This window comes from Lepisma saccharinum, chromosome 1, assembly GCF_977018435.1.
Source record: "Lepisma saccharinum chromosome 1, izLepSacc3.1, whole genome shotgun sequence".
Classification (NCBI taxonomy): Eukaryota; Metazoa; Arthropoda; class Insecta; order Zygentoma; family Lepismatidae; genus Lepisma; species Lepisma saccharinum.
In genome coordinates, this window is record NC_139229.1 from 187,352,749 (window position 1) to 187,375,070 (window position 22,322).

At 35.1% G+C, this 22,322-nt stretch overlaps 1 protein-coding gene across 7 annotated transcripts in view; it reads right to left on the minus strand.

Annotated features, from left to right (window-relative positions):
• The window catches only part of LOC146005452 (cleavage and polyadenylation specificity factor subunit 6-like), a 145,632-nt gene that overhangs the window by 29,060 nt on the left and 94,250 nt on the right, over nt 1–22,322 (minus strand). For all 7 annotated transcript variants that reach the window (XM_083144711.1, XM_083144707.1, XM_083144702.1 and 4 more), the window contains 4 exons: nt 15,120–15,264; nt 14,140–14,295; nt 7,682–7,802; nt 4,696–4,785 (listed from right to left, as the gene is read on the minus strand). In XM_083144711.1, coding sequence (XP_083000837.1) covers nt 4,696–4,785; nt 7,682–7,802; nt 14,140–14,295; nt 15,120–15,264 — 512 coding nt within the window. The remainder of the gene's footprint in view (nt 1–4,695; nt 4,786–7,681; nt 7,803–14,139; nt 14,296–15,119; nt 15,265–22,322) is intronic.

Sequence of the window (22,322 nt, forward strand, 5' to 3'; positions counted from 1 at the left end):
ACCCGACTGCCGCTACCCAACGCGCCAGGCTTGTTTTGCCAGGCTTGCTCTTGGATACGCGAGAAGAGAAGATCGAATGTGCTTGGATGTTATTTTAAATCGACTTAACTTGTTTCCTTGTTCTAAGAGCTGCTGAAAACTCGCGGGGGAGGGTAGGAGCAGCCCGAAATGACTGCTGGACTTGCAGTCTTTGCCAATGTGTATGGCAGGTCAAGCTCTTTCATCGATAAATACACCACCTTGAGTGATAAGATCGCAGGAATGTTCGAAAATATAGATGCGTGGCGCCTGGAAGTCTGGCCCATCTGTCCAGCTCTGACCTAGAGTTCAGCAGGTTCCCGAGAACTTCCGGTAACCGCTTTCATTCAAAACATGTTCTTTGTTCCATGCAACACTTCATAAAAAAGCGAAACTGTTAGAGATAATCAAAACCACATAGGTGAACTAAAGATCGTCAACCCACTTAATGCGTTGTCATCCAGGTTTGCACAAAAGTTTACTTCGATCTTACGTGCATCATAACTCCCGTTTCCCTAATTGTGTCGATGTCGTAATATCTGCGAAAAAAGTGTTCCGTTAAACGACTGACTTCTCCCTCTTTTCCAGTCAGCAAACGTAGGGGGGGGGGGGGGGGGGGGGGGGGCATGCAGATTGTTTCAGCCAGGATTTTCTTGCTGATGCGGGCTGATTGACGTCCAAAATGGGGCAACCAGTTCTGGTTATATTCTTGAAAACTAACAAAAACCATAGAAGTAAAAAAAAGTGACTATCTACCGTTTCCCCAGCTCATTCTCCGCCACTGGTGTGCACAGCAATGTTGATATTTGCAGATTTCAGTTTTTTTTTATTTATTTATTTATTAATATTATTTAATGCTGTTGTCTGCATAGGAAATATTGCCCGTATTATTGTCTGTTGCATGGTAAAATGTAAAGCAAGGGTCATTTCTTTCTTCTTTACACTGCTGTTAAAAGTTCCATCTTCGACAGTTGCGTTATCTTTAAAATGCTGGGACTTTTCTCTTCCGCCACCTGTTGCTCGAACTTCCAGCCCGTCTCCTTGTTTTTACGATGCAGCTGGCGCCAGTGTTTTGTCTAGCGTCTGCAAAGCTCTTGCTTGCCGATAACAGCGATGACTCATCCAGCGCGAAGGCAGAAGTTATTGTTTTGAATCTCGCAAAGCTGTTTTGATTTGACGATAACGAATTTCGATCTCCAGAAAGGAAAACGAGAGTTAAAATAACTTCATGTTCTGCGCCTTCTGATAAGCAAATCTGTAAATTTAATTTGCATCCGCTTTTGCTTTTCGTCAGAACCATTCATGTGGAGGGAAAAAAAGTGTGTTCAATGTAGGAATGGTTGCTGACTGATTAAAAATACATTATTCAAGGGGAAAACGTTTGGAAGGGTGGGTGTTTGACATCGAGAATACTCTAAATCCAACATTAAATCGTCGATTAACGTGAGAGTAAATAACGATCTACCATTTTGATATGTGAAAATGCGCAGTTTCATAAAGCTTGTTTTCAGTTCATTTTATGCTGATGGGCTAATCGGGACTAAATATACAGTTTAAAGTGAAATTCAATTCCAAACCTGAATTATTATCGACTGCCATGCTGTTTAATGACTTGTTCTAGAATATGCATTGGGTGAAAACAGATCGCAAGTTGCGCGTTTCCTTTTTCACGCTGGATTACAATGCAAGTCAAGGAAGGAGTTTGGACTGCTCCCTTGAATGGGGAAGGAGGGAGAATGAAGTTGGTTGAAGCAAAGAAAAGTGACTTTTTTTACGATGTATTTTACACAGCCGAACCAGAACGAAAATTACAGCCCTGCCTTTATTTTTTTTTTGTCTGGTACCTAGAGAGGTTGTGTTGTTTCTCCCGAGAGATCTAATCTTACCAGTCAATCTTGTAACAGACAATGCTCCAGTAAACCTGTATAAAATCCAACATTCATTCTGCCCGATTATCTCCCGACTTTTGCTGGCACCAGTCTGACTGGTGTCAAGATTCTTCGAGTTTCGCTTGCAATAAGCGAGAGATTGTTTTCCTTTCCATTGGTCTCCGTGCAAACGGGTTTCTCATGAACTAGAATTGTAAGAATTTCCTGGAAAAGCAATGACTGTGCACAATTGAAATAAAGTAACATTTTTTAAAATTCTCTTTTGTGAAAACTTTTTCGTGTTCTATTTTCCTTTTCACAACATGCATCCTGTGCATAACAGGTTGTATAACTACCAGGATAAATGGTGTTACCATCTCCTAGGCATCTTTGTGTCCGTTTGGGCTCCCTTTAAGCTGCAAATTGGTGCAAATTCCAATAACAACCCCTTCGAAATAACGACCCTTTTCCCGGGAACTGTGAAAGGTCGTTGAATCGAGAGTTGACTGTATGTGTAGTTTTGAAGAAATTATGTTAATTGCTGCCATGAGGAGGCAGTAGCCTACACTATTCTGAGGTTTGGAATTCTAAGTGATATGTAAGTGCAGAACACTAACTCCACATAAAAGATTGTGGTAAAAATAGACTAACTGAAGAATATCTCCCAGGAATAGCGTAGCCCTTCAATTATATGTTGAAAGGCTCTAGTACTAAAAAAAATACAAAATATATGGTTCAACTGTAAGAAAAAAGTTGTTTTTTTACATTCAAACTTAATTTTCAGCCTTTATAATGTGTCTGTTCATCAAGATATCTTCCCAGGAATGTAACCCCATCTTAAAATGATGGTCATACATTGTACGCTACTAATAATAAATCATTACATTGCTTGTAAAATGTACAAAGATACAATTTCTATAGACATGAGCTCTTCACTCTTACCATAAGACAGCTTTAACTAAATACCAATAACAAGCCAATATGTCGCTAACAATTAAATCTTACGTCCTATTTACTTCCAATCCTGAGGTACACAGATCTACTTTGTCACCACCACTTGATATTACATAACTTTAACTGCATTACACACAGCAGACCACAGAAAAAGAAATTGTTTATATTTTAGATTTATAATTTATTTTATGTCTATCATGTAAGTAAAAACAGCATAAATATTAATCTCAGGCCAAGGAAAAAAGTATATGATGTGTGTTTTTTTACACACAGATAAACTTCCATGCATAGATTTTACTGATAACCATTGTACTGATCTGGTAAAATAATAATAAAAAATAGTAACATTTTTAAAAGGGCAAATTTTGCAAAAATATGCATCCAAATACTGACTATTTACAGAAATATTGGATCGGTAAAATTATGGGAAATTTTACCAATGAACTTTTATCCTCTAGTTCCGATAAAGTATCAATAAACCCAGATCCTCTTATTAAAATATTAAAATTAGTAAGAATCTGGGTTTTTATGTTGTATTAGCCCAAAAATCATCTAATTAAAATATTGAAACAGTAATGATCTCGGTTTTTATGTTGTTTCATAAACTAATTATTAATCAAGACACCAAAACATTTTTGCCTATATTCTGTACAGCATCCCCATGCAGAAGTCACCAAGTTGACTCCATCATCTTTGGACTGTGATGTCACAGTGTGAGTGAAGTCCATTTGGGGGAGATGTGCAGGAATTTTCTACGAAGTGCAGGTATAATATATGTGGTGACACAAAATTAACTGAAACAAAATAACCATTTAATAACAAGCACGTGTTTCACGTGATGAAAATGTGCAAGACACGCAAAGATAGAAATTACACGGTTCAAGACAAAGCAATCATACTGTGTATCCCTTTAAGTTAGAACACGATGCTGAGGAAAAACAAGTTGGAGCTGCATTCAAGGTACGTAATTACGATATGCTTGCCAAGTACTAACGTAAAGGTAATTCTGGATGCACAAACAAGTATTATTGTAGCCGATTGAAGAGTGTTCCTTTTTCCCCTCTGAAATTGAATGGGTTTTCAAAAAATTAACAACATAGGGAAATGGAATACTTCTTCATCAGGTACGCTAACAAGGATTTATATACTACTAAATGGGCAGACAGACTTACCAAAAAAGTGTATAGCCAACCTATTTTCGTGGATCTTTTACCCTACCTCAGCACAAACTACAGCCATAAACTTGAAGTGCAGTACGCACTGATAAAGAAGGGCTATTTTGGAGTAGTCTTCTCTGCCAGGAATTTGAAAATTGGCAATTTGAGGAACATGATGCAGCAAGGTTTACTGATGTCAAGTTTCTGTGGTAAGATGGGTGGGGTAATTTAGTTTGAATTTGTTTTTTGGTCCACTTTATGCACAGAAATGACACCCAGGACTTGGCCTACAGTTCAAAGAGGGATCCGAACCACTATGCCTCCACTGGGTGTCAAACCTAGGACCCCTTCATTACAAGGTGAGAATGTTACCACTATGTCGTTGGGGAGGTGGTGGGTAGGGCAGGAATGTAGGTCTTGTTCAGCAATGTTTTCCACCTTTGTTTTTGATAATTCTTGAAATAAGGATATTAAAAAAACGATTTTTTAGGGCAAAATTTGGTAAGATAATACCACATATATATTATGGCCTCGCAGCAGTCAACTTAAAATGTTCTCGCTAACAAGGCATTTTTCCATGTACCTGCCTTTCACGACAAATACAAATTCACATCTTTCATGCGAAAAAACAAAACATACAATGTTCTGAGGCATAAATTAACAAAGCTGGACTTAGTATCACCAGAATAAACCCTTACCTGTCTTCTCGACTCCTCTCACGGTAGTCTCTCTCACGTTCTCTTTCTCTACTTCTTGACCTGTCTCTTGGGTATGTATCAGCATAATACCTACAACATAAAGAACATTTAGATCTAAGTTTAAAGTTTTATCAAGTAATTAATTACAGGCTCAGCACAAAGCACTGGCAAAACATTTGCCCAAGTAACTTAATTATGAGACATTATCTGAAATACCATCACTTTTCTATCAACATGATTCCACTTAGGTTTGCTGGCAACCTTTCACGAACTTGCAGTAAGATATTTATAAAATATTACTATGCCATTCTACAGCTATTCTTGATGACAAATGATTTACACTATTCTGATTATAGTGAGAAAAATAGTGAAAATATCACAGAAAGGTAAGAAGTTATTCACTACACATCTTCCTTGATGTCTTTAGAATTATTAATTCATTGTGATGATTTACAAGACCACTGTTTTTCCTAAACTATAAAAACTTGACATTGAGAACTCTTACCTACCTTGGTAAGAAAACTAATATCCAGACAAGAAAATATTTTACATCTTGGGATTACATAATAATAAAAAAGTGATTTATTGTTAAACCTTGATTATAGTTTTTAAGAGGACTTGTAGTCAAACAACTTATGTGGAAAATGTGAAATCAGGGAAAATTTTGTAATTTAATTTTCAGACAACACAGGTTAATTGCAAATCTCAGGATACTGTACATACAATCTGAGAACATAAAAATCACTGTCAAAAAACAAATGGCACAAGAAACATGGTGTGTACACATGGTAATATTTCTTATGTCTCTTGTACAATAGTTTACAAGCATTCGAACTACAAGAGGAATTATTCTACAATGCAAGCAAAGCAATACGTACATACAAGAAAATATTTCACTAGCATCTATTTTACAAGGACTATTTCTTGAAATAAAAATTTTGGTCTGAAACTGGACTATGTATCAAGTTTAAATTTTATACATGAAATGACATTTTGGTGTTGATATGCCAATGCCAAATTTTAATTGGAGTTTGAACCTTTTACAAAAAATAAAAATGTTCACACTTGCATTCATAACTGCACACTTTCTATCAAATAATGTAAAATGCATAGAAGTAAACACATTCAAGATTCTCTGACTTCATAGTATATGACATAGTGGAAATGTATGGAGGAAATTCCTGCCTAATATTGAAGGTTGGACAGAAGGCACCTAATAGCTTCATTAGCAATAAAGGAAAATCCTCTGCAATTGCAATGACAGAAATAAAAATTCTATCTTACTGCAAAATAAAATAAATATGTAACTAAGAAAATAAATCAAAACATATTTTTTATGGAGCTGAGCTCAGACCTCTGCTTTTAATGATCCCTTACACCATACATATACATTCCTCAGCAATTTAAATTAATCTTAATACAATGCAGCCCTCATGTTAAATTCCTGGATTTTACATTTTTCTGCCAGTTTTTCCTTTCTTTTTTTAAAGCAAGAGTTCCCTTGAAAAGCATATAATCAAGGTTGCACTGTAATTATACCGGGTCTGGCAGAAAATCTTGATTGATTTGAAATTAAAACACAACACAAATAAAATAATTTTGAAAAATGACTTTATATATTGTACTGTATCTCGAACCATGTTAACACAGATGACTCAAACAAGAATCACTTTTTCAGTGTTATGTCCTTGAGGTAGTGCTGCCCAGGGTTGCTACGATTTTTTGATTATGAAATTCCCTGACCTTTCCAGGTTTTCCAGTCCAAAAATGAAATTTTTCGAAACATGTTTATCATCATGATTTTTGCTTTCAAACCTTGTGTTTTTCAATTAAATATATAAACCGTTAATTACGTATTATGAATCTTCACTTTCAAAACTTTTTCTAGCAAATTTCATCCTACACACATAAGAATACGTGAAAACTCGAAAAGTAAAATGTAAAATTACAATCAGCATCAAATGTATTGGGTGCTATAATCACGTGCATCTAGCCTTCAGGCTAAGGTAACGGAGGTACATTATTTCACCATAACAGATCTCCACAATATAATAAAAACAGAAAAAGTTCATAAACCATACACAATTTTTCCTTTTCTGGCAGATTTACAGTGTCATAGAAAATGCTGCTCTTTTCCTTACATTTATAAGTACACAGCATCTGGAGACATTTTTGTTGCATACAGGAATTCTATAGGAAATGCCAACAAGACTAAGATCTATAAAATACATAATAGACAATAACCTCATCTTCACCAACCATTCTGATAGTTATGATTATATTGTACTTTAATTATCAATCAGATATATAGACTGCAAGGTTTACTTTGATATTCTTTCTAGCATTATAAAAGTGAAAAATTATTACAAAAATTCGAAGGAACCATAATTTTGCACAAGACTGAGAATCATAAGAACGAAAGAAGCTAGTTTCTAACTGAATCTTTTCTTGGGAGTGGAATCACAAGAACCGCATCCAGAAGTGAAAGTGAACTGCTTGTTCATTTTGCAACTTTTTCTCTTGCAGACGTAAATTCCAGACGATCTGCAAAATTCCCTGACATTTCCCTGTTTTCCAAATGCGTAGCAGCCCTGGTTGCCAGTTGTCCACATATGCTTGCAACTGAAATTTCGGCCACATCGTTCCTTATGTTCAACTTGTATGACTGGAACTGTTGGGGTGGGAGAGTAGCCTCTAGCACACACAAGGTAAAATGGAAAGCCATTCAGAAGCAGAATACACATCACTAGCAAAAATGAAATATGCACATGCCCTCACTATTAGACCTGAGTGAGAACATGTAAGTGTCACCAGTTTGTGTGTGTTTCGTATGCTGTAACGTTCATTAAGAAAGACAAACATTAAATCTTCTATGCTTTTTAATTATTTCATTCACTTTGTTTATTTTTTTCTGATTATTGTTCAGGCAGAAATACATAAGTTTGATGAAAAATAAAAGCTTAAAACTATAATCACAATAACTTACCGGTCACGATCACGCTCTCTATCCCTCTCTCTACTTCTTTCCCGGTATTCTCTTTCTCTGCTTCTGGAGCGGTCACGTCGGCGGCGATGAGATCTATCTCTCTCACGTGATCTTGACCTCTCTGAAAGTAAAAATAAAACACAATCACATAAAAACACATTTTGAAAACATTAAGTATGGTAAGTTAGTCATGAACAGTAAGGTGAAAGAGGTGGCAGGAGGAACCTGCATTACCTCCTCACATCTTCCCCATGCCTTCTTGCTGAAGTGTACCTAAATGTAATCAGAATTTTTAGAAAGTAATGAGCACGGCTGAAGAGCATACTTTTGTGATTGATATATTTGTATTCTGGTTAATAAACAGAACATATCTACATCCCTTCAATTATGATGAGGATGATCACTGTAGGAATGTGCATATTCTTCTTGACGAGCTAAGCTGATTCCGATGTTTCTGTATTGGCTGATATTAATGGCACTGATATCGGCTGATACTAGTGGCATCGGAAAGTATCGGTGGGATTTTATTTAAAGATACTTTTCAAGAATTTTGATCGTTTGCGGGGTCAACAAAAATACCACAAGACACTTTTGCAGAGTCTAATAATCATGGAAGTTATGTAAATTTCAGTTTCCATTGAGTTTGTACCAATATTATGTGAAACAATATTTTGTGATAACATAACAGGTATTTTTTTTATATTTTGAGGCAATTTTTTAATATTTCAAAGCAAAACTGTGGTAAATTGGCGGGGAGGGGAATATTCACCCACTATTATTAATCAATATTTTGAACCACTCTTAATTGTTACAATTTTTAAGTTCAAAATGTTATCAGTTCAAAATGGCTTGTCCCTATTTTAAAAGTACTTTTCTACTAGTAGAACCCTGATTTTACAGATACCTGCTTTGTACGTTTGACCATCTTGGTCCCAGACCAGCTAGTGTTGTAAATTTTTTCAAGATTGTACACATTCCTGCATTATTAGTTCAGTAGACACAGTCTGCTGAAAAATGTATATTAAAGGTACCATTATGCAAAACTGAGTTAAAATGTGAAATAAACCTTTAAACACAAAACATACTTTTTATTTGAAAAGTTAACACTTTCTGGAGTCTGAATTATCCTGAGTTGTGCAAATTATGCAGCAAATTTGGGATGAATAACATCAACAATATTTCAATAATTACAGGACTAGGACCACATATTTATGGTGAATAAAAGATTAAGATATCAGCACAAAAACTACACACGTTTTGGGATCAAATGACACTTCAGTGTTAAAATAAATAAAAGGATCCTCACTAGCGAGCGTTAACTTAGTTACAGAAATAAAGTAAATATTCTGATATCTTTTCTTCTTTAATTTAGAATTCTTCTCCCCAAAAATACATACTTTTCTTTCTTGAATTTCACTTGCATACAATTGCTCAGAATGTTTCATTTTTGTTTATATGATACTTCTTTGGAGCTCATTGAATTCAACCATATTTTTTATGTGCAAACGGTGCTTCTCTGTAATGCAAGAAACTGAGAATCTTGAAATGTTTACTTCCATACATTTCTCACAGGTAATAAGTAAAGAAGAATATCAATGTCCCTCATACAAGAGAAACTGTTATTTTGTGTAGAAAAAAAAGGTGTAATGTTCCTAAATCGAATTTAGCATTTAAGGTTTTCATGACAGCTGAGGTTGTAACATAAAAGTGGTCATCTGTTCCAATACATGATTTTAAACCATAAATGACGGGACATGCCAAATGTCTCATTTGTTTTTGTTTTTTTACTTTTGGAGCATACTGCGACTCAGGCAATGTTCGGAGATACGTATTTTGAGTGATACGCAAAGAGTCTTTATGAATCCTGTTAGTAATTAGTAAAGTTCAATTTTATTCTGGATATATTTTTTTTTGGGGGGGGGAGGAGTGGGCGTAATTTCCCCCGAAAAAAAATACTGCTTTTACATTAGAAATTATATTTTTTCTCCGAAAGTATCAGAAGCAAGTGCGCAATTCTTGCCACAATAGTGAAACACATATCTGGCAATATGCAGGTTTCATTTTAAACCATCATGCTAAGGCATTGCCTTGCGTGGGAGCCTCATAAAATTAAAATTTCATAAAAATATAGTGTTATTTAACTTTCATCTTCTTCTTCTACTTTATAAATGAAAATTAATTTTATTCGACAATAAGAGTATAGTCTAGTGTGTATTGAAGAAATAGAGACATCATTTTTAACTCTAGGATTCATAGTCTGAGAGATAACAATTTTGGAATTTGGAGGTGTTAAAAAAGCAAGGCTATTACATTAGAAACTATTCTTCTAAGTAAGTATCGTCAGTACCTGCACAATTCTTGCTACGAGAATGAAATACATATCGTGCAATACGTAGGTACTGTTTTGAACCCTCATGTCCTGGCATTGCCTATGTGGAGGCCAGACGAAATTAAAATTTTGTAAAGAAAATAAGGTTTTGTCATGCTGTTCTTCTATTTGGCGAGTGAAAATTGTTTTCAATAATAGGCGTGCAACGTAGACTGTACTAAATTTTAAACTTCCTGCTGAATACACGATCGGCGTTTAAGGGTATACCTTTACTGTGCACTAGTGCCTTACAATAACAAGTTGAAATTTTGATACACATTAGAGGAAGGTACGATTATGCTTGTGATACACCATTTCAAAAATTTGCCATTTTCTGGTGATTTTTCAATTTCTTGCATATTCAGCCACATATAATATGGATTGGGTGATATATATATGGAGACAACATAATGTGTGCATACTGAGCTCACATCAAGGTTACTACAAAAATTAATGCCACCTTCCTGGGTGGATTACAGTTGTAACAGGCACACAAAATATGCACACATGTTCCTTGATTGGAGGTTTGTTTGGTGTGTAAACATCACTAGGCTGTGATCAATAGTTCCAGAGTTATTGAGTCCTGAAGTTAGCTCTGAGGCTCATTTCTCAGATTTGGGTCACATTTTCTGTTGCACAACACCTTCTTCCACAGGCTATAACTCTAGAACTATTACTCGGAGAAATCTAATATTTGGAATACAAGCCTTCCAGACATGATTGAACCATAATGCCACATTTCATCCAAAACTATGACCTGGAGGCCCTGGTCGATCTGACGTGGAATGACCAAATTGTAATTCATATTACACACAGCTAGATATTACATAGCTACTAAACATACTTCACAATACCACCATGGAAATGCAATATTTAAGAAGTATCGGCATCATTATCAGCTCAGCTCTAGTCATAACACAAATCACAACTGTCCCTTTGCCTCACTTTTTCCACAACGTGCTCACACTAAATGCTTGTCTCCTGCTTGAAGCAGACTCACTTCTCTTGCACTAACAACTGTGATGATTTAAAGTACAGGTATCAAGAATTTGATAAGTAAGTGAAATTTTATGAAACTATGTTATGGAAACCAGTCAATTGAGGAAAGAAAAAAGTTTAATCTCTAAAGATATTATTAATAGAGCTGTATCAATGGAACTGGTTGGTACTGATCCCAATACTCCTACAAATTTCTTCTTATAAAAATACACTTTAGTAATGAAAAATTGCTCTGACTGTAGTTAGAAATGTTACAACGTAAGCACCACTTGAAACTTTAACATGACCATCTACTAGAATTTTCCACTGCCATATTTTTAGATTAATGTATTCAATTACTGCAGCATAAAAAAACTTTTGGCAACAACAGAAATACATTTTTACATGATTTGCTTTTAAAATGACTATCCACAAGAATAACTTCCAAATTAATCATCTTACCAGCATCATTTGCTGAAAGATGTGTTAAATTAAGCTTTGCTAATACAGGTTATCAACTTTGAAGAAACTATGTACATCAATGAAAAAAAATATAAGCCTACCAATAATTATCATCTCATACAGCTGAGAGTTATGTTTGGTGCTCATATCTAGTCTACTGCCATCAAATTATAAGGTATAAAATGTAATGAAAACAATTTCCCCTTTGCTATCATACTAGCTATTTATTTTTCAATAAACTTGATTGAAAACTGCAAAATATCGTGACTGACTATTTTCACATATTACAGAAATAGCCATAGCAAATCTACATGCCAAGATTGACACAGGAATGTGTTACATTGAAGCAACTTCCAAACAATAATTCAATCAGAAGCAAATACATACATATAAAGCACATCTGGTTCCAGCAAACTCAAAGCATTTCTACTTTTGTTAGATGCAGAAAGTACGTTAAGATGGTGGCTGTACACAATGTCATCTGATATAACATTATCCTTCATGTTTTATCCTACAAGTACATGTTCATGGAGCAACAGCCTTTCATTGGGTGACAAATGGTCAGCGCATCGAATCCCATTACCGCTGTTCTCAGGCTTTTGAGACTGGAGCCTGCTACTTTTTTTTTATTATTATTTTTTTAAAGTAGCCTCCCAATTGTCTTCAGGATGCTGGGTCAATGCAAAAATTTTGGGGGCTCCCACAGGGAATCAAAACCAGGACCACTCGCACCAAAGCCAAGAGAGCTAACCATTTGGCTATGTAGGAGCCGTAAATAAGAAATCTACAAGATGTTAAAATCTGAGCAGTAAAAACATTCATCATGGTAATAATCAAGCACAAATACAAAGAGAGAAATTTAGAAATACGACTACAAAACAAACAAAAAAAAACTATTCTGGATCATTTTTTTAGCCTTCAATAACACACTTCCCAGGGAATACCTTTCAGAAAGTGCACCCATGATGCGTGGATGCTAGTATTCCTAACTATATGCTACCTATTTCAAGATATGATTTATTTAATAATTAATATAGTGTTCATTACGCCCATTCCATGGTGTCAAATGAAGTGATTATAAATCATTCAGTTATAGCTATCAGGTCTCCCCGATGGTGCAGTGGTACGTCGTTGCCTTGTAATCAAGGGGTCCCAGGTTTGATAGTGGTTCGGATCCCACTTTAAGCTGTATGTCCAGTCTCAATTAGCCTTACTGTCCATAAAGTGGACTTAAAACACCAACTCAATCAGTTATAGCTTTCAGCACAGGCTACACTAGGAATGCAGGGAAAGTTTTTTTTTTTTTTTAAAAAGTCAGTATTTGGCTTTGACAATGTGTACAGAAGACCACCTTTATTAACCTACCTTCCACTTCATCATTATATAGCTTCCTCTTTCTAGAAATAGAGTCATTTTTTGGTTGGCCTACATGTCCCCACAGGCAACACTTTACCTCTTCCTTATCTGTTTTTTCATACAGAAAATATGGCAATTAGCAAAATAGGGAGGAGAAAATATATGTATATGTAGTCCTTTGATGTGCACAGGTAAAACTAGTAAGTGTGATATTTTATTGTACAAGGAAAAAACATATTAAAGAGAGTAAGAGTGTAATGTCAAGGCTTTAGAATTTTTTTGCAAGTTACGCTATTTGTTTGTAACAAAAGGATACCCAAGACTTTAGCACAAAACATGCTATCCACAATGATTTCAAACTGTAAACATTAAGTTTTTTCATGCTATCTTTCAGTCTGTATATATGACCAATCACAAACAACAACGCTTCTGCTGTCATCTTATAGAAGAAAATGATCAAACCTACAATTTCAATTGTATCCTGCTATCAAAATACATATTAATTCCCCTCACTCCCAATCTGCATAAGTGGAAAAAATAAAAAGAAAGGTAGCAGAATCAATAGAGTTTATCTTCTTTGATATGGAAAATGAATGAGAAATTGAGATATGTCTAGTAAAAGGACGTTTCTTCACTTAATATATAACATTGTTACATTTCTAACTATTTAGGGCCATTTGAAACTGCTGAAATTCCATTCATCATGGTATCCTCAAAGTATTTCCAGGTGATATATCTGAAGACCTATATAGTTTCTTACTTACACATAAACACATAATTCATGAACCACTTCAACAAGAGGAGAGACACTCCACACTGAGTGCTGAATGAAGTATTTTTTTTACTTCTCTTTGTGCACTTTCTCTAACAAGTAAAAATTTTCTGAATGTCCAATGTTCAATATTCCTATGATAATGAAGATAATATGCATCTCTGAACACAATAATACTCTTCTAGCCCTTACAATAAAAAATAAAACAATATCACATCACTTCAAAATCCCAAAACATGAACGAGAGAGGCCCCTCGGCAAATTCTTGTCCATTTGCTCCTGTGGATAGGAGCATTAAAAGTACTCTTTCAATAATCCTCTTGGAGAGAACTCTAAAATATTTTTGTAAATTCTCCCTGAAGTATCATTATATATTGTTACACACCCAAGTCCACATCCATTGACTCCCTCTATTTACTTTTCTTATTCAAGTTTGTAGAATCATGCAAAATGGACACTATATATTCCACCTAAGAGATATTTTGAAATGTAAAATTTCAAAGATTTGAAGCTGACACTTACCCCTTCTAGACGAACCGTAGCTCTTGGTCTCAACACCATGTAATGTGTCTTGCAAGGAACTTATGAGAATCTTGCATCGATCATCATTATGAACCTTGGATTGCTTAATAAGAGATATTGCAGTTACTAGTGTTTCAATTGCACTAGCATATTCACCTGCAAAGTAGACATAATGCATACTTTAATTAAAGTGTAATATCATTCAGATTATAGTCTTTTGAGCAGTTATTTGAAAATATCAAGAACACTTGAGTATCGGTACTTTTCATAACACACTGAATTGTATAATTTCAATAGTTTCTTTGAAGAAACATTAAAGAAAAAAAAATCTTGGTTCATCAAAATTTTGACATTGGGAACCTTAATTTTTGACATGGTGGTGTGTATTAATGTAATGTATTAAATTTGAATTTGAAAAGCCACTTGCAGCCAAAGTTACAAGTTGCTTTGAGTATATAAAATTCACAGAAACATATAAAATAGAGGATGTAGACAATGTCAAGTCAGTAATAAAGCAAGCATAAAAAATATGGAATGAAACACTTTTTAAAGTGATGTAGAACAAATAAGAAAGCACATTAATGTTCACAAATAAACAAACAATAAAAAGGACAGAAGTGAGCAATTACAAATTACAATGGAACCTGATCTTAAATTTTCCTGCATTCTACATCCAATCTTGATGGTCCCAGCAAAGCAAATGTTACAAAATTTTCCTCGACTTTACATTCTCCTGCATTTTAAGTTGTTTTACCTTGGTCCCTCTAAAAAACGTAAAATCGACGTTCCACTGTATTTATAAAAATACAAGCATGATAGATATTGGTAATTTCACCAATAAACCATTGTGCATACACCAGCAAATACTATAGGTGGTGTCTTTTCATACTGTATTTTATCCAAGTTTGTTTTTAGTTCATGCATTTTATCAATCAAAACAGATCGAAGTATAACATGCAAACCACAGAAGCAACTCTTACCTGCTGCTGCATCTGAAACTGCCCGAGCAATAGCTGAACTAGACACTGTTCGGTTCCTGCTCATAATCTCTTCAAATTCAGCTTCACTTATTTGTGGCGGACCCTCAGATCTGCTGTCTGGAGGTGGTTGACCAAATTGTCCAGGCTGCAATACAAAGTACGGAGACAAATTCAACTCACTTGCAGACCAATTGTTTGTTTTAAACTACATTCATTGGCATATATGAAGGCACATGCATAAAGAAATGCTAACAGCAACCAGAAAACAGAGGACTATAATAAAATTCAAGTATAATTCCCGGTTTTAAAGTTGAACTTTCCAAACATTCAAGGGTACACGCAGGTGTTTTCCCTATTCAAACTAAGGTATTACCGTCTCTCACCACCCACACACATATACACACACAAAAATACCTACATTAACAACATAAAGGGTCTGCGAGATTCCAATGTATCCAAAAATTCTAATTCAATTTAATTGAACGGTATATATATTTAATTTAAGGTGCGGCGTTTACATTTGCCATTTCACATACTCAGACTAGAAATACATCTACAAACACAAGTCACAAATGTTACGGGATATAGTAATCTACAAAAAATTGTTAATTGTATAAGAATTTCAAATTTACATAATCAACTTCAAGATATTTTATCTTGCAATAATCTTCCATGTTAGATATTGTCTTCTGCTAAGGACACTAACAAAGCAAACTGATTGAGAGAATTGAGTCTTATTTTCTACGCAGATTTCTTTTCCTTCCTCGATACAAATAAAATATAAATTGTGAAAAACTTGCCTCAGGGCATTAATAAATACGAGGGTAAGTCAAAAATTATTTACACTTTTGCCACAACTTTTCTCAGGTTGGCCACACTGTCTTCACCGGTTATGTGCTATAAGGTTGTACTTTTGTGGTCATGTGGCCAAGGTTTGATCTTAATCGCTCCATTTTTCTTTCTTTTGTTACAGGTTAAACATGGCCGCTCCACTGGCAGTGTGCACCAAGGAAGAACAGCGATCCTATTTCTCTGGTCTGAAGATGTGTCAGGGGTTGAAATTAATCACAGCCTTTCAGTACAATACAGGGACAGCGGTTTACCACATAGAATTGTGTATAAGTTGATTGAGAGGTTTAAAAATGGCTGGACAAACATGAAACACGAATCGTAGGATGCCCAACAACCTTCACCACTGATGGGAAGATTCAACAAGCTTGAGAGATGATTCTGATGAACCGATGGTCACCCATTATTCCAGAGAGATTATTCTGACATCATCAGATGTACTGAAAGACTGCGATGAATTTCAGTCCCTGACACACCTTCAGACCAGAGAAATCAGATCACTGATCTCTGTTCTTCCTTGGTGCACACTGCCAGTGGAGCGGTCATGTTTAATCTGTAACAAAAGAAAGAAAAATGGAGCTATTAAGATCAAACCTCCGCCACATGACCACAAAAAAACAACCTTATAGAACACAAGCGCTGAAGGCAGTGGCTAACCTGAGAAAAGTTATGGCAAAAGTGTAGATAATTTTTGACTTCCCCTCGTATATAAATTCAATTTTGCAATTTTTCAAATCTACGGAGAAAAATTCAAGCATAATTCCCAGAGCCAATAATTCACAGAATTCCGGTGAGTAGCCACCCTGAAGTAGCACTCGTGTACAACTTCATGATTTATTTCTATAGGATCTTTCTGCTGATCCGTTACATAAATCATTCCCTTCTTTCATCAACTGTGAACTATACCAAGAGGTTCACAGGGGTTTCTTTTTGTAAAAGTTAATAAACAAAGGGGGGGGGGGGAGTTTTCAAATAGTAATAAGCTCGAGTCCTATTCAGTCACATTTTCACTTGACAAATATGCATGTGTATGTTACACTGAATAAATAATAGATCTTTCTGCACATGCCTTCATATATGCCACAAAAGTCATATTAATGTACACACAATTATGCAGTGCAAATTATGATTTGACATGTAAATTCTAGATTATAAAGAGGGACCAGTTGGGATTTGTGTATGTGTTTATTGTTCATTCGCAAGAATCTCAAAAAATCTCGTTGCAGACTTGCCAGCACTTTGAAAGAATAAGTTTGCCATTTTGGATTTTTGCACTTGTTCATAAAAATGACTTACCTGTGCAAATAATTTTTTGTACAGGGACCGGCAGAAAAAGCTGACTGTTTTGAAATTTGTATATAAATAAAACAATTAATGTAATGCAAGGTTTATTAATCATAATTGCTACAAAAATAATTGCCATTTTTAGTGCTTACATTATTTTTCCTTTACTTTGAAAATTGTGTCTGATAAATGATGACCTCCTTACACATTCATGTAGCCTTGCCTTTAAGTTAAACGTCGCCCTCACGAGCATTTGATTCGGAATTGCCGTTATTTCGTTGTGAATAGCTAACTTGATATCACAAATTGTGTCCAAATGGTTCAAATGTTCAAAAATGGTGTTTACCTTTGACACAATTGGATTGTTGTGTGAGGTCTTTCAACAGCAGAGTGGGGGAGTGCTCATTGGCTTTGTCGCTCAATGCCATTTCAGTTAAGATGGAGCAGTGGACTGGGCGACACTGTGCTTTGGTGTTAGAAGCATATTTTAAAAATGGTGAATCCGTTGTCCAAACCATACGATGGTTTCGAAGGAAATTTCATGTTAATCTTCATCGCCGTGTACCCAGTTGGAATACGATACTTTGGGTCAGAACTTTTCGAGACAGGGTCAAGTCTGAGAAAGAAAACCACAGGCCGTCTGCGTACTGTTCGTACACCAGAAAATGTAAACACTTTGAGTCGGTCAGTTATCAGGAGTCCACCCTGCCCTGCCTCACAACATGCTGCTGCTTTGGGCATGTCAGACCGCAGTGTTAGAAGGATGCTGCACTTGGATCTTCATTTCCACCCATACAAAATGTAAGTGTAAGAGTTGAGTGAACATGACTCCCAAACCCGAAGGGTGTGTGCATAGTCCATTTTGAAAATCCTGAATGATGACACAATCCTAATGTCAGTCATTTATCAGACATAATTTTCAAAACAATGAAAAATTAAAGTAAGCACTGAAAATGGCAATTATTTTTGTAGCAATTTTGATTATTAAACCTTGATTTACATTAATTGTTCTATTTCTATACAAATTTCAAAACAGTCTGCTTTTTCTGCTGGTCCCTGTAGAATGATGCAGTTCCATTTCTATTGTCCCTCTTCAAATGGGCTTTCATTGTAATTATTTAATATATTTTGTTTAATTTGTTAGGTTTTGGCACCACATTGAAAAATAAGTTGATCACTTTTTTGGAGATTTGTGAATATTTTGGCAAATTACTAAAGTCATGAACTTTGTAGAAAAAGCAATAAAACAAAAGTTGTACATCATACAAAATACCACAAAATCATGTCATACTTTATAATAGGGAACGGACAGATTAATCGGTACTCCATCAGTATCAGCCAATATAGGCATATGCACACCGATAATTTGATAATTTTACAGATCCAATATGTCTATACATATATTATAATTTAGTTCGATATTCTGACATTTTGTTATAATTTTTATGGATTTAAACATATAATCTCCATGCCCTACTTTTGTTGAAAGTAAATGTCTAAATATGCAGCTTCTTTTGCATTGCAGTCATCTGGTAACACACTTTTATTAAGGAGGCCAATGAACCATTTGGAATTTTGTATCGGATCAGTAGAATATAGGTTATTGGTATCGATAAATTCTCTATCAGTACTTTATCAGTATCGGCACATCTCTACTTTATATCTATCATGGACATTACCATGGGAAGAGAGCTGCTTAGGGAAACACGCACGTGAGAAAGCGGTGGCTTCATGGGTAAAAGCGGTGGCTTCATGGGTAATGTACTACCTATAAATCTGGGCATCCTGAGGTTATCATCCAACATCCTTCACTATCCCATACATTATTCTACAGTACAAGCTACGACAAAAGTAGCGGTACGTCTTAAACTTCAGTTCAATTCTAACACTTTTCCAGAATGTGTAGATCAGTGAGAACCATGATTGTAGTATTTATAATATACAAATATACAATTGGAAATACACCATATCAATTTATCAGAATTGTACTTTACATTATGTGCATGTATACCATATGAGTAGACCTCGGATTTTAGGTTTTCAGCCTATTTTTTCCTTTACAGTTATGTAAGAAATAATAAGTCATGTCAGCGTTTCGTTAAAAAATGCAACTGATGATGTTGTTTTATAGTGTCTAAAAAACATATTTTGATTGTTAGAACCTATTTTAGGATTATGCACCTAAATCAAGCCTTTTTTTAGGTTATTATATATTTTTAAAGGTTTTACAGGATATTTATGTCACATAGAGGCATTTGCTTTGTTTGGTCACGAAAAAATTCAATAACGGACGTGTTTGAAACGTACTCTCTGTCGATTTCCCTTCTTCCAAGTCCAAGGTGATTTTTCAAAGCTCTAAACAAAGCAAAAATGTCTGGTGCCACTGTTACCTGTACAATCCAAAGTGGTCTGATCTGTGTGGTCATGCTCACTTTCGAGTCACTTCGGTGCTTTGTAACATTCACGCCTTGCAAACTAACATTTCAGTATTGAAGTTTGAACCGCTGACTATGTTTTTTAAAAGATTATTATCAGCATATAAGATGATCCTCACAGACAAAATTGCGGAATTTGACTGTGGATAACATGGAAAAGATTTTTGCCTAACTATACGGCGAAGAGTGGATTTTAATAGCAAATTCCCAATGGTAGGTTCTGCCATTGCCTTAGGGTTAGGCAACACACACAACGTTATGCAAGATAGTGCGTATTTCAGGATATAGGTGTCCCATTTTCATTGCCGGTGACTATACCTAATCAGCATTTTTCAAAGTTTTTTTGAACCTACTTCTAGATTCTTTGAACCTAACAAGATTTTTAGGACCTATTTTAGGGTTTTTCGAACCTATTTTAGGATTTTTAGAACCAATTTTAGGATTTTTAGAACCAATTTTAGGGTTTTTAGAACCTATTTTAGAATTTTTAGAGCCTATTTTAGGAACCTAAAAGCACACTTTTTAGAACCTAAAAATCCGACGTCTACATATGAGATAATCAAAATATTGAAATAGCTATCACTTTATCACATAATAAATTTTTCACAAAATACTAATGTAATGATGAAATTATACATTTTGCATTGTTTCCCCAGGGCATTTAGTCTTCGTAAAGAGTTTGCACAGATTCCAGGGACATACTGGCTGGTATCAGAGATTAAATCAGTACTGATATTTTCCAATACTGATACTACTGGTACCCACCAATACATTGGGATCAGTATCTGCTCCATCCTATCCATTGTCAATTGTACACAATTCTAACTTCTAAATAATACAGCTTTATCACTGTAAAATTGCAGACCATAGATATATCTTAATGCTATAACAATAATAATGAGTAAATATTTATGCACTCAAAAAGAAAACAGATTTAAGATCAATACAAACACAGTATTTAGAGAATAAAACAACATATCAAGATACAGTGCATTCAGTTTGGCTCGGGGCCAAGATCATTAGTGACTGCAGATGGTGAGGCATGGCTCACATGCTGGCACTTTCAATCTGCAAGGTGACGCTTATTTTTACACACATATCTTTAGCAGAGAATTATATTTATATTGCATAACGAGTAGTACTAACTTGTGTTGTAGAAGTTGTTCAAAGTGGTGGCCCACTGCATTTACACATTCCCTGCATCTTTTGATGTATTTTAATTGACATATTTGTTCCGTTTGCAAGTTATCATGCCATTGTTAAATACTAGATGCAAGTTGTCAGCACAGTTAGTGTTGTTATTCTTGATCATTCTGTAAAAGGAAACGCCATCGCATTGACATGCAAAAGTTGGTTGTTTAGGCACTGGGAGAGTGCACAAAGCGACACACTGTCTAAAGCTCACGTTGCAGACATAATTGTTGTTGCTTGCTTATCACTACAGTTCTGTTCAACTTAGTGTGCAGTGTAATTTCTCTTTGTTTAATTTCAGTGGATGTGTGTGTGCTTGTTTGTCTAGTTTAATAAGTCTCTCAAAGATCACATGCATTACTTTCAGTGTTAGTTTTTTCTTGTGTATTTTCAGTGTGTCTTTAATAAGATTGTGAGACCATTGAAATGCCAGCCAAAAAGTTTGTTAGAACAAAGAATCTTTATGTATGACACTTATGTAAAAACCTAATCATATTGAGACATTTGTAGGCAATTTTCACAGAAATTTCCTGGTGTTGCATCTCCAGATAGAGAAACAGTTAGGCAACTTGTTCTGAGATTAAGAGAACTTGGATTGTTAAACGCTAGAATTGCGGAGCGAAAATGAAGGATTCTAACGGAAGAAAGACTCAATGAAACTGAGGCATCATTAGAACGTTTTCCAAATAAATCCCTTCATTGTGTTTTACAGGAAGTAGGTGTTTCAAAAACATCAGCCTATATGGCTACTAAACTGTTGAAACTGAAACCTGAGAGAGAACCCTAAAAAATATAATCTATAGAAACAATTATTCTTACAATCAAAATTTCTTCAAAAGAAGCAGGGAACGTGTGAATGCAGTTAGCCACCACTTTGAACAACTCTTATAACACAGGTTAGTACTCATTATGCAATATAAATATAATTGTCTGTACGCTAAAGATATGTGCGTAAAAATAAGTGGGACATTACAGATCTAAAATGTCGATATCATCACGCACTACCTTGGCCCTGACCCAAACTGAACGCACTGTATAATAAAGTTGAAAGATCAATGTAAAAACATATTTATACATTTACTCTAATGAAGTCTTCCTTTAAAGAATAAAAATATAAAGTACAGATGAACCAACCTTCAAAAACATGACAACAAATATGTGAGGAAAGCAAGCAATATTTCTGAATTTACATTATCATAACACACAATAATACCATAGAAGCATGCAAGATATTCACAAAATAAGTTCTGAAATGCTTTTAACAAATACGGCACACAAACGTTTGTCACAGATTATAGTGATCAGAATCCTCCACCTTACATTACTTCTCAATTAAGTCACTACCATTATAAAGGCAACTAATACACAAGCTTTTCTTGTGAACCTTTGTCATAGAAATATGCCACCTGATTCTGTCGTGAGAACTAGTTTCCATTCACACTTA